This window comes from Panulirus ornatus, chromosome 17 (genome assembly GCF_036320965.1).
Source record: "Panulirus ornatus isolate Po-2019 chromosome 17, ASM3632096v1, whole genome shotgun sequence".
Taxonomy (NCBI): Eukaryota; Metazoa; Arthropoda; class Malacostraca; order Decapoda; family Palinuridae; genus Panulirus; species Panulirus ornatus.
Window position 1 is genome coordinate 6,188,497 of NC_092240.1, and position 16,504 is coordinate 6,205,000.

General features: G+C 47.3%; 1 protein-coding gene across 2 annotated transcripts in view; it reads right to left on the minus strand.

Annotated features, from left to right (window-relative positions):
- The window catches only part of LOC139754522 (uncharacterized), a 730,441-nt gene that overhangs the window by 706,369 nt on the left and 7,568 nt on the right, over positions 1-16,504 (minus strand). For both annotated transcript variants that reach the window (XM_071671829.1, XM_071671830.1), the window contains exon 2: positions 1,908-3,114. In XM_071671829.1, the coding sequence (XP_071527930.1) occupies positions 1,908-2,287 (380 nt within the window). In that variant the 5' untranslated portion in view covers positions 2,288-3,114. The remainder of the gene's footprint in view (positions 1-1,907; positions 3,115-16,504) is intronic.

The following is a 16,504-nucleotide window of genomic DNA, read 5'->3' on the forward strand; positions in this document are numbered from 1 at the left end:
CGATTCTTCTAGATCTTTCTTTTTCTTTGTAGCAAGGGCATATAAAGGTGAGATTTGATAGCATTTGAATATGTGTTGTGTATGATTTATTTTGTATGGGTACGGATTCTGGTTTAATGACCTTTACAGGAATGTATTGTTTGTCTTCATTGAGTCGACTTAGTCTAAGGAGGAACAATCACACTAATCCACGCATGAACACATAATGAGACAAAAAACATTCACTAAGTGTCTTCCTAACGATTAAACTCCAAGACACAGTGCACACATTCACACACCAGCATTGGCAGTTAGGTTAGCCAGATCGACCAAGATGGAAGTTTTGATGTAGTCACACTGTCTACCACCGTGGTGACGTAACCCCATCCATACAACCTATCAACCAATCAGCAGCCATTCTTCCTTGACTGTCGTAAAACCACTTGATAACGTCAGGCAGTTATAAGTTTATGTGCGTCAAATTCTTGTACCTCTTTGCCTTTGTATTCACCTCCCTCGTCGACTCTCTCTCTCTCTCTCTCTCTCTCTCTCTCTCTGTATGTGTGTGTGTGTGTGTGTGTGTGTGTGTGTGTGTGTTTTGAACACGAGTTATTCTTCATATATCTTCATTTTTTTTTCCTAGAGACTTAAAAGAGTTTCAAACAACACTGAATAACTTGGCCTTTCAGAGAGCAGCACTGGTGGCCAGGCGACTCACTGCCAGGTGATTGTATCACGTGATTTACACAACGTCACAAACAATGACTGAACATTGTTTTAAAGACTCTGTGTATCCCAGCGGATCCTTCATCGTTCTGGTGGTTGAGGGGTAACTCGAAACACTTGCAGTTAGTTCTTTTGGCAATTAATCTATCGAGCACGACGATACGAGTGGGTATGATGGTCAGGCTAGGCCATCATACCAAAGGATCGTATCGGCTTGCTTAAGGATCGTACCGGCGTATTTAGGGATCGTAGCTGTGTGCTTAAGGGGCCGTACCGTCATGCTCAAGGGGTCAAAGTGATACGTTCTAGGAAAGGTTTGAAAAGGCGTTAGATAATGTGACGTGAGAGTACATCCGTCATTTAGTATCACACAGTACCTCCCAAACCTGATTGTAAAGCGCCAGAAAATGAAAACCTCACGTGGACAAACAATTATGTTTACCATAACGTGGACAAACAATCATGTTTTCCATAACCTAACCCTCCTCACGACACCACTTACCTACTCGTTTTGCATTACTGTTGTAACGTGAACATGATTCAGTACTAATCCCCAAGATAGCACATTACCTGTGATACCTCACCAGTTTGGCTTGTCCGAAGATAAGAACCCGTGTCACGGTGTCCCTCGTACTTGCATGTACCAGTATAAGGGAAGGTCAGGCGAGGCTGGCATCATCACCAAGCACTAGGCAACAAGAACAGCTGTACAGTGCCTCTGTAAGACGAGCTGCTGCCAATTAATACACAGTGTAACCGATGTGTCCCGTGTCTGGCTCTTGTTGCCGTACACAAGCCTCCATGTGTCGCTTTTTCTCGGCCGTTTGGAGACAAGGTAACTGCTAGCCTGGTGCAGGGTGTGTGGCCGGTGTGGTAGCTGCCCTCCGGCCGAGGAGAGTCAGACTGTCCCTGGGTCTGTTGTGTGGAAGATTGACCGAGCATCGAGTACGTTAGACAACCAACCGTCATTGTGGCGGTACGTGTGTGGGAATGTGTATTACGTGACTGCATGAGAAGAGTGGCCTCTGATGTGAGGCTTACTGTCCATGTTAGTAATGACAAAGGTGTAATATTTCGAAGTGAATTACCTGTAGTATACTGAAAAGAAATGGAGGGAAGGCTTCGGAAACTGAGGGTTGTGTGACCCGATGAAGCATGGGATGAGGGAGAAACAAAGACTGGGAAGTGGGTAATGTACTGACCTTTTAAGACTTGGTTTAGTGGAAGCTGTGGTCTTGATGATGGAGCGGTCGTCGGAGCCCGGGGAGGCGAGGGTCTCGCTGAAGACCGACTTGTCGTCGCTGGCGACCGGGCTCCGGTCCTCAGACGACCCGGCGGTCTTCGACTCCCCATCAGGGTCGTGGGTCTTCTCCTTCTCCCTCTCCTCCATGATGAGCTTGGCCTCCTCGGTGGAGGGCGACTCCAGCTGTATGGGTTCGCCCAGCGAGGCGAGTTTGTCGTCGCCCAGCAGGGGTTTGGTCTCCGTGATGGGTGAGCGATCCTCGCTCAGCGGGGTGAAGGAGGAGGCGTCTCCTTCTGTGAAGTTGACCTTCTCCTCCACCGGTAGCATGTAGGACAACATCTTCACTCTCACGGGCGCCTCCCCGACGGTGCTACTGACGCAGGTGACGCTACTGATGCCGCGGCCCGTGCCACCACCTACGATATCGGGTCTCCTGGCGGCGGCGCTCCTGTGGTTGAGGGGAGGCAGGTGGTAGTCTCCGGCAGCTGCTGCTCCTTGTCTCTGGCGTCTCAGAGCGTGGGACTTGGGGCTGAAGGTGGCGTAGAGAGAGTCGCTGCCTTCGCCATAACGCTCTCTGATGGCCAAGGCCCCGATGGCTCCCAGGCTCTGCTTGGTGAAGGTGGTGAGGCGGGTCGTCGGCGGCGGGCGGACCACACTCACGCTCTGCGAGAACCTGACGCGCTTCTTGGCGCCGCTCGAGTTGTTGTTGTTCTTGGCCGCCGCTCCCTGCGACTTCTTGAGGGAGGAGGGGGAGTCAGAGCCACTGAGACTGGTATAGCCGCGTGTGCTATGCCCGCCAGTAGCTCTCAACCCGCTACAACCTGAGGACTTCCGTGGCTGTCTAGGGGACTCCTTGGGCGAACTGGACTGTTCGTCTAAGGAACTGTTGAGTTCGTGTCCACTGTCCGTGCCGTCTTCGGCGTCTTGCCTTTCCTTCCTGGAGGTAGTAGGGTCGTACCTCCGCCGTCTGACGTATCCGCCTGCAGCGTTACCACCAACACCCGGATCCTGGCACAGTCTGTGGTAACGACCCCGCACCACCCTAGAGGTCGTGTTTTCCCTGTGGGGCCTCTGGCAGAGGTGCCGGCGACGACACAGCTGCCCTCCCTCTCATCGTACACTCGAGGCACTGCCACAATTTCAGAAAGTCGAGCTCGTTAGGACTCCTGTAATACAGATCATGGCAGCTTATCACTTTAGAAAAGGTCTCTCGACACTTCACAGGAAACTCTGACTGAAACACACACACACACACACACACACACACACACAACCATTTATCCACATTTTCCATAACATCGCTTCAGGAAAACGAAAAAAAGAAAAATAGGGGGTGCCAAACACCATCTCTGGTCTCATCCTACGTAATAATTCAATCCTATTTGGAAACTTTCCTTTAATGATGTGTTTTACTCTCGTGTGTCCATTTTCCCCTCACCCTCACACCCCAACACTGGTCAGACGAGTGACGAGGTCAGTCCAAGATTCTCTGTCCGTCTGTCTGTCTGTCTGTCTATATGTCTGTCTGTCTGCCTGCCTGTCTGTCTGTCTGTCTGTCTGCCTGTCTGTTCCTCTCTGACACAACACGTGTGACGAAAAGTTATCCACCAAAGATTTTCCTTTTTCGTTTTTTTTTTTCATAAGTGGACGTCTACCCTCCCCAAACAACCATGAACTCCATCTGAGGCCTCTTAATAGATGGCTCATCCCGGAGGTGGGTCTCTCTCTCTCTCTCTCTCTCTCTCTCTCTCTCTCTCTCTCTCTCTCTCTCTCTCTCTCTCTCTCTCTCTCTCTCCGGCTCGTGTTTTCCCGGGGACGCCCATACAGAGGACGAGATTAGGGAAGGTTCCTGATCCCATTCGGGGTGAGGGGGGGGGGGGGGTACGAACCTACTTCGTGACGGGAAATCGATTTGGCTGAAAAATTACCTTGAGTCAGTATGAGAGGGGGGAGGGGGGGATCCCTTTGATGGGGGGAGGGAGGGAGAGGGGGCGCGAGCCATATTGGTCCAGTATCATAGACCCCAAGTGGTTGTCATGCGTCACAGACCCGACCGTTAATCATGTGTCATAGACCCAACCGTTCGTTAGTCATGTGTCATAGCCCCAACCGTTGATTATGTGTCATAGCCACACCCCGTGATCATGTGTCATAGCCACAATCGGTAGTCATGTATCATAAAACCAACCGTTAGTCATGTGTCATAGACCGAACCGTTAGTCATGTGTCATAGACCCAACCGTTAGTCATGTGTCATAGCCCCTCCCAGTCATCATGTGTTACAGCCCCTCCTTGTAGACATGCGTCATATCTTCATCCAGTATGTCGTGTGTGTGTGGCATAGCCCTACCAAGTATGTCATGTGTGCCATAGCCCCGCACCTACTAGCAGTGTGGCATAGCCCCGCCCGCTCTTAACTAAACGAGTTCCTTTGTTAGTGTCCATTGTTTACTGTCATCGTTATAGTGTCCTGCCACAGTTCCCCTCCTCCACCACTGACTGGTTCGCTTGTGACGACTCTCTCTCTCTCTCTCTCTCTCTCTCTCTCTCTCTCTCTCTCTCTCTCTCTCTCTCTCTCTCTCTCTCTCCGTAGAGGCAACGACGACCTAATAGGATAACTGTCACAACAATAAATACATCGCAACACGATGGCTTTATATATATATATATATATATATATATATATATATATATATATATATATGTGTGTGTGTGTGTGTGTGTGTGTGTGTCTGTGTGTGTGTCTGTGTACTCAGGTAGCTGGAGGATGAATGTGGATGCCTCTGCTCACTATACAAACATGGTGCTATTTAAATACTCGTAGGTGCGAGAAAATGTAACATCCCGAATATTTTTCCTTTCCATTTTACAGTTTCTGCTTCTTTAATCACACACACACACACACACACACACACAGACTGGCCAGTTGTTCGATATAACAGGTGTTAGTGGAGCCGCCTCCACCCACCACTAAGATGGTGGCAGCTGACGGAAAACATCAGTGGCATCGGAGTGCGCACGAATGCTGTCGGTCTCTCCCCATCTGCGCAGTATATGACGGCCACGCCTGTTAAACGAACAGCCAGGCACGTGAGGTCATTTGCATACAGGGTGGGTAGTTTGGGGGGGGGGGATTGAAAGGGAGGGTGGGGGGAAGGGACCTTTAATGTACGCTGGGGGAAACATTCTTGCGTGCTGTTATGAATATATATATATATATATATATATATATATATATATATATATATATATATATATATATATATATATATATCTAGATTATCTTTTCACGGGATAAATCTATCTATATCATCTTTTTCACGGGACAAATCTATCTATATCATCTTTTTCACGGGACAAATTTATCTACATCATCTTTTTCACGGGATAAATCTATCTATATCATCTTTTTCACGGGACAAATCTATCTATATCATCTTTTTCACGGGATAAGTCTATCTACATCATCTTTTTCACGAGATAAATTTATTATCTATATCATCTTTTTCACGGGACAAATCTATCTATATCATCTTTTTCACGGGATAAAGGTTTTCAGTGTTAATATCGTGAGAGTCGGTCGAGACGGAAAAGGAAGGAAATTCAGGTTAGGAAAATCGAAAATGACTTCTGTACTTCGCTGTAGAGTGACGCGCGGTACAGTCTCCTCCCTGCCTCGCTTCCTCCTCCTCCTCCGGTCAGATGGCACTCAGGGAGTCCTCCTCCTCTGGTGTAAGACGGTACAGCGTTTTGAAGCTCATGAGCACGACGGTACGACCCTCAAGCAGGAAGGTGTGGTCCTTGAGCACGACGGTACGACCCTCAAGCAGGAAGGTGTGGTCCTTGAGCACGACGGTACGACCTTCAAGCAGGAAGGTGTGGTCCTTGAGCACGACGGTACGAACCTCAAGCAGGAAGGTGTAATCCTTGAGCACGACGGTACGGCCTTCAAGCAGGAAGGTGTGGTCCTTGAGCACGACGGTACGACCCTTAGATATCATGGCCTGGCCCTGCAGGTTAAGGTCAAAGGCTGGGCTGCCATACATAGAGGTTGTACCGCCGTGCCCCAAGGGTCATCCTGTGTGACCTCCCCACCATCACTTATCATCGTGTGTGTGACCTTCCCTCCATCATTTATCATCGTGTGTGTGACCTCCCCTCCATCACTTATCCCGTGTAACCTCCCAACCATCACTGATCCCGTGTAACCTCCCCTCCATCACTGATCCCGTGTAACCTCCCAACCATCACTTATACCGTGTAACCTCCCAACCATCACTGATCCCGTGTAACCTCCCCTCCATCACTGATCCCGTGTAACCTCCCAACCATCACTGATCCCGTGTAACCTCCCCTCCATCACTGATCCCGTGTAACCTACCCTCCATCACTTGTCCTGTCTGCGGTACAAGATTTCCCTGGACACATTAGGGTAGCCTCTACCTTATCCTCTCTAGCACCACCACTTAACCCCTTACATCGTCCCACTCTCTCTCCAAGTTACACCTCTTCCTCGAATGCCTTTCCATTGCTTACGTCTGTTATCATTTCTTCTTCTTCTTCCGCCTCTCCATCTCCATCTAATCATCGTCCATCCTTTTAATGCTCTCCTTCCTTCTCACTAAGACACTATCTTCTATCTTCCTCGTGTTTTCCTCTCCTCTTACCCTTCCTCCTGTTCCTCTCCCGCTCGTAACTCTCACTCCAGCCTCTCTCTCTCTTTCCCTCACATGCTCTACGATCATGGGGTTTACAACAAGTCGTCGTCTTTAACGGTGACATTACACGTAAGACAATGGACGAGTCAATTTATGTGGTCCCAGAAGGGGCGGCGTATCCCCCCAGTTCGCCCACAGAAGGTAGGCCTACACTCTCCTCACCACCACCGCCACCACCACAGCAGTCTCCTCCTCCTTCTTCTCCTCCTCCTCCTCCTCCAGTATGACCCCTACAGTAGCCTTGGCCTACCACAACAACCACACTCAGAAAAAGTCTCCTCCACCACCATCACGAGAAAGATCTTACAACGCTACCACTTCCCTTAGAAAGATCTTACAACGCCATCATTACCCCGAGAAAGGTCTTCCAACGCCACCACTATCCCTAGAAAGGTCTTCCAACGCCACCACTATCCCTAGAAAGGTCTTCCAACGCCACCACTATCCCTAGAAAGGTCTTCCAACGCCACCACTATCCCTAGAAAGGTCTTCCAACGCCACCACTATCCCTAGAAAGGTCTTCCAACACCATCACTATCCCTAGAAAGGTCTTCCAACACGAGCGTTGCCCCTAGAGAAATCTTTGCCCACCACCACCACTACCCGTATCCCACCACCACCAATATCACTACAGAAGCAGTACCCCGGCAGACCGACCACCCACACCGGTGACCACCCACACCCGTCCAGCCCAGCAGACGTCCGAGGATCGTCCACGAGTGAGTACTCCTTCCTCACCAGAGGATGTCTGCTAATGTTGCCTCCTCAGCTTCCGGACGTCCGACGTGGTGATTAAGCGCGACATGAAGCTCTTGATGACGTCCGAGTGTTACTAAGTGCGTTCGAGTATGAACGAAGAAAAAAGAGAGAGAGAAAAAAAAAGACTAAGTATTGTTTCCGAAAGGTCAAACCACTTTACGTAAGGGGTTAGCGCAACGACATGAATATTTTCCAGTCACTAATTGTCTGCGCCGACGAACGACACAGGTTTACTGTTACGCCTGACCTCGCTGCAGTGCAGACGAGAGAGAGGAAAGAAAGGTAATGTTAAGATACAGTTAACATTCACGAAGTTACAGATTTTCCCTTAAGGCACGGTAGAAACCTTACCAAAGTTCAAGCTAATAGGAAGAAAATATGAAAAGAATCTTCGTGAATGTGTGACATTTCAGGGTTTCTTTAGGGGAATCCGGAGGGCCCACGAACGGAGGCGCTAATTCCGTTCAGAACGTAATGTTGGGCTGGCAGTAGCGACCTGAGTATTTCCGGACCGTTGGCCTCCTGAAGCAAGGGGACATTGCCAGACGCAACGCCAACAACGAGAATATATGCAACAAGAATGGCAGGACCTTTGGAAACGTGTGACTCTAGTTATATTAAAGGTTTGTGGACGGTAATGTGTCAGACAAATAATGAAGTTGGTGGTGTAAAGAGTTGGCTTTTATCCTCCATTGTTGGATGATAAGAAGCGAGAGAAACAGTCTTTGCTGTTGACCATGTGGTGGAGTGCCCCCTTTCTCGGGCCTTTGTCTTCCCCCCTCCAGACACTCGTAGGTACTGGGTCAAGTCTTTGATCGGGGGAGGCAACTCTCTCTCTCTCTCTCTCTCTCTCTCTCTCTCTCTCTCTCTCTCTCTCTCTCTCTCTCTCTCTCTCTCTCTCTCTCTGCCGGGAGAACGGTGGCACCCGTGCCATGAGGGAGGCGGGCGAGGACGTGGAAGAAAAGTGTGCTACGAATCTGAAGACTCAGGGTTAAGGTGTGTGTGGGGGAGGCGGGGCGGCGGCAGTGTCATGAACCAAGGCCCATCATCCTCCTAGGGTGAGGCAGTGTGGCTCCGCGGCATAACACAGGGAGAGCGGCCCCCACGGTGAGGCAGTGAGGGCCCGCGTCATGACATAGGGGGGAGGGCTCAACAGGGTGAGGCAGTGTGTGGTTTCGCTTCATGACATAAGGAGAGCCTACAGGATAAGCGCAGCGAGGGCCCGCGTCATGACACTTGGCCCTGGGGGGCTCCCCCTAGAGATAGCGGAACACACACACACACACACACACACACACACACACACACACACACACACACACACACACACAAATCCCACCTCTCGTAAACCCTCCGAACTTCCTCGGCCGCCCTGGGGATCGATATGACGGGCAAGGGCGGGAGGACCCGACCAACCCAACCGATCGTCCCGTTGATGGTCCTGGCTTGCCCTCCACTCCCCTCTTACTACTACTACTACTACTACTACTACCACCACACCACCACCACCACCCCTCCAGCACTGCCTGCCTGGCTCTCGCACACCACACACACACACACACCCACCCACAGGGAGGTGCTGTAATTGGACTGTGTTTTTACATGCGTGTCGGTTCGTGCTTGAAGGTGCAACGTGCAGGGGGGGAGGGGAGAGGGGAGAGAGAGAGAGAGAGAGAGAGAGAGAGAGAGAGAGAGAGAGAGAGAGAGAGAGAGAGAGAGAGAGAGCCCACGCGCCGGCACCTGGCTGGGACGACGGCAGCAGCAGCAGCTTCGGCGCCAAGGTCATGGCCAGTAGTGGCAATCCCGAGTCCTCTCGAGCCATCAGCTTTAATACCTCTCCCTTTTGTTGTGTTATTCACACGTTCACAGGCTGAATGATATCTCATCATGGCCTCCTGCCTATGGGGGGCCACCTGGACGGACGCCCAGGTAAACTATCAGAGCACGGCAGTAGTTCGCTCTTTCAAACTCATCTCCCGACGATCTGCGCCTTCGTCATCCACCACTAGCATCGCCACACCGCCATACCCCCCCCCACCCATCCTCTGGTCATCAGGAACTCCCACCACCCCATCCCCACCCACCTCTGACGGGGTGTCGACCTGGGGGTGGGGTGTGTGTCTCAAAGATCCAGCCTCGTGAGTTCTGAGGCACGGCAGCCAGAGAGAGAGAGAGAGAGAGCCCTTCGTGAGGGGTGATGCCGGGGACATAGTTATTCAATTGTGGTGTTAGCAGCTTCGTCAGAACCACCACCGCTACCCATCGCTGGGCTGGTCACTCGTAAGCTGCAAGATATACAAAAAAAAAACTATCTATCTATCTATCTCTATCTCCCGGCTCCTACCAGCCATGTTACCATGTTGAACCCTGCATTTTGCTGTGTTTGAGAACAGTGTCTGCCATTTGCTGTGCTGAGAGAGAGAGAGAGAGAGAGAGAGAGAGAGAGAGAGAGAGAGAGAGAGAGAGAGAGAGAGTAGACGTGTGTACCGCTGGTGGGTGTGAGGTAGGAGGTATCACCACCAGTGCTCGGGCATGTGAGTACCAACGGTACATAGTGGGTATTGACGGTACAGTGAGGGAACTAACGGTACATAAGTGTGGTTATTAACGGTATGTAGTGAGTACTAACGGTACACTCTGGATATTAACGGTACACTGGGTGTTAACGGTGCACCTTGTGGGTGATAACGGTACACTGGGTGCTAACGGTGCACCTTGTGGGTGGTAACGGTACACTGTGGATATCAGCGGTACACTGGGTACTAACGGTACACTTTGGGTAATACAGTACAACTGGTGGGTACTAACGGTACGTCGTGGATACTAACGGTACACCTCGTGGGTACTAACGGTACGTCGTGGGTACTAACGGTACACCTCGTGGGTACTACCGAATCGTCAGCGACGGTGCGTTACCCAGCGAGTACCCTCTGTGACGTCACTAATGACAACAGACAAACGTCACGCATCCGTTAAATAACCCTTCCCTCCCCTCCGAAGACACGGCCATTTACCCTTAAGTGACTCCTGTTTAAGGTCATTTAACCTGAATTACCCGCCACCACCTTAACCTCACCTGTCAAGCTTATCAAGCAGTGCCACGCGGCTTGACAGGCCGTTAGGTTTATCGTACCACCAGCTGAGCTGAGCTATTCAAGCTTATCGGGTTATATCATGCGGCTTCGCATCCATAATATTTCTCATCGTCCCACCAGCTTAGCTTTACACATGTCAAGCCTATCGAGTGAATGTCATGCCCCCTTGACAAGAGCAGGACGAACGCTTGACAGCTTGCCTCCATAAGGTGTTATCATCTTGGGCCATAAAGCTTTAGCTGTCTCGTCTCCTCCCAAACATGTGCATGTGGCACATTACAGAGAGGGAGTGAGAGAGAGAAGGGGTGTGGGTGTGGGCGGGGGCTGGAAATCTTCCCCTTCCGTTTTTTTTATTTTGCAAAAGAAGGAACAGAGAAGTTGGGCCAAGTGAGGATATTCCCTCTGAGGCTTAGTCCTGTTCTCAACGCTATCTCGCTAACGTGGGAAATGGCCAATGTGTATGAAACCATGTATAGATAGTATATCACCTGAGATATCTCTTTCTTGTGTCTCCCCTGATGATGTGATTATCACACGAAAGGGCACTTGGGAACTTATCGTGTTTCATTTCCCTGTGTTCACAAAGGAATATATATATATATATATATATATATATATATATATATATATATATATATATATATATATATATATATATATATATATTATTCTTTTTTTGCTTTGTCGCTGTCTCCCGCGTTTGCGAGGTAGCGCAAGGAAACAGACGAAAGAAATGGCCCAACCCCCCCCCATACACATGTATATACATACGTCCACACACGCAAATATACATACCTACACAGCTTTCCATGGTTTACCCCAGACGCTTCACATGCCTTGATTCAATCCACTGACAGCACGTCAACCCCGGTATACCACATCGCTCCAATTCACTCTATTCCTTGCCCTCCTTTCACCCTCCTGCATGTTCAGGCCCCGATCACACAAAATCTTTTTCACTCCATCTTTCCACCTCCAATTTGCCTCTTCTCCTCGTTCCCTCCACCTCCGACACATATATCCTCTTGGTCAATCTTTCCTCACTCATTCTCTCCATGTGCCCAAACCACTTCAAAACACCCTCTTCTGCTCTCTCAACCACGCTCTTTTTATTTCCACACATCTCTCTTACCCTTACGTTACTCACTCGATCAAACCACCTCACACCACACATTGTCCTCAAACATCTCATTTCCAGCACATCCATCCTCCTGCGCACAACTCTATCCATAGCCCACGCCTCGCAACCATACAACATTGTTGGAACCACTATTCCTTCAAACATACCCATTTTTGCTTTCCGAGATAATGTTCTCGACTTCCACACATTCTTCAAGGCCCCCAGAATTTTCGCCCCCTCCCCCACCCTATGATCCACTTCCGCTTCCATGGTTCCATCCGCTGCCAGATCCACTCCCAGATATCTAAAACACTTCACTTCCTCCAGTTTTTCTCCATTCAAACTCACCTCCCAATTGACTTGACCCTCAACCCTACTGTACCTAATAACCTTGCTCTTATTCACATTTACTCTTAACTTTCTTCTTCCACACACTTTACCAAACTCAGTCACCAGCTTCTGCAGTTTCTCACATGAATCAGCCACCAGCGCTGTATCATCAGCGAACAACAACTGACTCACTTCCCAAGCTCTCTCATCCCCAACTGACTTCATACTTGACCCTCTTTCCAAAACTCTTGCATTTACCTCCCTAACAACCCCATCCATAAACAAATTAAACAGCCATGGAGACATCACACACCCCTGCCGCAAACCTACATTCACTGAGAACCAATCACTTTCCTCTCTTCCTACACGTACACATGCCTTACATCCTCGATAAAAACTTTTCACTGCTTCTAACAACTTTCCTCCCACACCATATATTCTTAATACCTTCCACAGAGCATCTCTATCAACTCTATCATATGCCTTCTCCAGATCCATAAATGCGACATACAAATCCATTTGCTTTTCTAAGTATTATATATATATATATATATATATATATATATATATATATATATATATATATATATATATATATATATATATATATATATACACACACACACACACACACACACACACACACACACACACACACACACACACACGAGTATTGTATAACAGGAGTAAGGTAGCGTCAAGACTCCAGGGTGTCGAGTGAACAAGAGGTAAGGAAAGGGTTAGGAGGAGCGGCGCGGACGGGCGCGCGAAACGTGACCGTCGGGCAGGTCCGTGAGAACTGCACGTGTTGCACGTCACCGTCCATCCATGGACGTGGTACGTGCCCTTGGTTAGTGAGGCGATACATTCACACGCGCACAGGGGCTTCAGTCGTCAGTGATATGTGTGTGTGTGTGTGTGAGAGAGAGAGAGAGAGAGAGAGAGAGAGAGAGAGAGAGAGAGAGAGAGAGAGAGAGCCTCAGGAGGTACAGGTCTCTCGATGAACCACAGTATTAGTTTTATGTATCATGAGGAAGATTTTGACGAGGAATGTTTTGGTAATGTGTAACTGGTTCGCTGGTGATGACTTGTGTGTAATGTATTGGCGCATAAAACCTCTGACGACTCCTCGGGTAAGTGTTCTTCAGTGCACGCACATCTTTATAAAGATAGGAGAGAGAGAGAGAGAGAGAGAGAGAGAGAGAGAGAGAGAGAGAGAGAGAGAGAGAGAGAGAGAGAGTATGCGCCTACAAGTATCTACGAGGAAATTTCGGGAGGGCGCGCGCGCGCGCGCGTAGGGCTCACCTCACAGAGTGACAGGAAGTGTGTTGGTGGATGGTGTGAGAGGCAATAATCTCTTTTTCTCCTACATTCATCCCTGTTCTTGTACGCAAATTACAGTGTATAAATCTGTGAGCGTTGCAGGAGTTCTTCCTTTGTTCCCGCGGTCAGCGATTAATATCATGTAATTATCCAGAGCCCAGAACTTCAGGTGGAACGCAGTCGTTTCCGCTGTAACTTTCTTCTGAAGGTGAATGACTGGAATAATGAGGAAGACAATCGAAAACAGCTCTCTCTGACCGCCCGCTGGTCCTAGCGCTCATTTCTTGTGCGGTGCGGAAATTTTGGTAAGATATTGTGGAGAATATGTGAATGCATTGCAGCGTCGGTTATTCATCGTTCATTCGTGAATTATACTATACTCGTGAATTATAATTCTACCGTCCATATACGACTGGTGTCGGTTACTGTGAACGTATTTGTTAACTGATGAATTATGTACATAGAGACCGTGTCGTGAATTTTTCCATCGTCCATACGACTAGTGTCAGCCAATGTGCACGTAATTGTTAACTGATTCACGTACATGCAGACCGTGTTAAGCGGTCTGTAAAACAAGCTCTGATTGCAATTATTTCTTGTCGGCTTCGTGATCTTGAGATGTAACGGTTGTACGGAGTAACCCTTCCTACAAACACATTTAAAAACAAAGAGTAAACCTCTTCATCTATCGTATTCAAAGAAATATTAATGGTTACACTAATTTTGGGGTTTATACTTTATTTAATCAGCCTCTCCTTTAATTGAAGTAAGCAGCTCCTTCACACCTTCAGTTGGAATGGTGCCAATATATTTATTAACTTGACTTACATTCCTGATCAGTCTATCTTTAGAAAACAAATAAAAAACAAATTATACATATGTAAGAAAATGTTTACTCTCATCAAGGTAGTGGCATTAAAAAAAAAAAAAAAATACAAGAAAAAACTGGCAGCCAAGGGGAAAAAACGCGCGCCCGTGATTGGCTGAGCGAAAAAACGTAAACAGAAGGAAGGGAATCCGGATTCTTGGCTGAGACCTCGTGTATATTTAGACCGTCGCGAACGGGACGTTCTTCCCCAAGAACCGGAGTTACCACCCAGATGTCTCGCGTCTCTGTACGTGAAATGCACTGAATTGAACTGAAAAATAAATGATAATTCTTCAGTATATTCGCATAGTATACATTTCCTAATAGTGTGGAATAATATGCATTTAAACTAATAATGACCCGGGAGTTTTCATTATGTAATTGTGTTGTCACATTAATGAATTTGGACAATATTTTATAGCCTGTTTATACAGAAAAACACACTCAAAAAACGTGATAATTTGATAATAACTTAGAAGGAACTGAAAACTGACTTGAGAAAAATATATATAATCAGATTTATCTTGAGAATTGTCAACATGTTAGATTTCCTTCCATGAAATAACGGTACTTAAATTATCTTAACTTTGAAAACCGTAACAGAGGTAATCCTTTGCTACCGGTTAATAATGATAATAATAATAATAATAATAATACTAATAATAATAATAATAATAATAATAATAGATGAAGAAAAGCCATGGACAATAGCATTTTGTCTTGCCACAAAAGTCAAAACTCTTGACGAGAAATGTCTGGACGGAAGTGAAAAAAAAAAAATGAGAAACTTATCAAGACATTCCATCGTGTTGTACAGAGTGGAACCTGAGTCTGGGTGGAGAAGACACTGGGTGTGTGGGTGACTACAGACGTTAGGTTCAAATTTGAGTCGTAACCGATTCTTATCAATAAGTCTATGTAAGTGCGGAAATGTATAAACGTTTATGAAACGCTTTCTCTTTCTAGGAATAAATGATATTTCATTTATATGTGTAAAATTATCTCCAATTTCCAGTTTGTGAGATACACGTTGATACTTTAGTGATGATTTTAGCATCAGTGTATTTGTTTTATTGCATTAGTTATACGAAGAAAACAAGTATGAATTATTTTGAATTTTTTTTTTCAAGTTTTCTAGAATTACAAGGCTAAGATAAACTGTAGTGTAGCAGTTAGCGTTCCTAACCGTGACGCATTCACGGGCCGCCCAGGATCGAGCGCATTGGTTCCAATCCTGGTTGCGGCAGTCGGTCCACAGTCAACCCAGCTGTTCATCCACCCTTAGGGGTTGGTCGATAAAATGGGTACCTTGCTCAGGCTAGGGTATATAACATACGTGGCGTTAATGAGATAGCCTTGATTAGGACCTCAGTTGCCGGTGAGTTACTAGATAGTAGAAATCCCCTCTGAATGGCGGAACGTTCTCGGACTGTATTCAGTCATGCATCCGGATGCATGTACCGCGAACACCGTAATAATGTGGAGGGGATTAGTTCCCAGGCAGAAAGTTGTGTCTGCCACGATTCTCCATGTGTGTTTCATGAACTTTGGTTCTTCATGTAATAGTACCTTAAAAGAATGAACAAAGACTCCGTAACTAGAACGTACTCATGCGAAACTGTAATGTATGTGACTGATATTTAACGTATTCTCGTTTTCTTCACAAGAGACGTGACCCGCTGTGGTTTTGAGATGATTGAACTAAAGTATCTCCGGATCACAAGGGGCGTGTATGCACAAAGAGCGTGTATGGTCTTTCGTATTAACTTGAATGGTAACCTATAAAGGTAAAGTTATCTCGAATGGTGTTTATATATATATATATATATATATATATATATATATATATATATATATATGTATATATATATATATATATATATATAGACGTCGACGACCTTAATTAATGACCCAGGCAGTTGACTGGCCTAAACCCTATCGGGGCAAATCGTGTTCTCTCTCTCTCTCTCTCTCTCTCTCTCTCTCTCTCTCTCTCTCTCTCTCTCTCTCTCTCTCTCTCTGCCAGCAATGGTTTGGTTGGGTTCACTGAAGTGCCTCACACACACATATACACACACACACACAAGACTGAAAGACTGAGAGGATGATTCAGAAGACGTTGGTTGGCGAGTTGTTTGTGTGGCAGCGATGGCGAGCGGCCCAGCCCAGCGGATAACGAACTACTTAATGTTTGAATGAATTTATGTGGGAATGTTCGTTAGCAAATTGTCCGCTGGCAAAATATACATCTGGCGAATTTGCTCTCTAGTAAATTGTTTTGACGCGAATCACCTCACGGCGAATTACTATGGTGTATTGTTCGAGTGCAAGTCATTCTAGAGC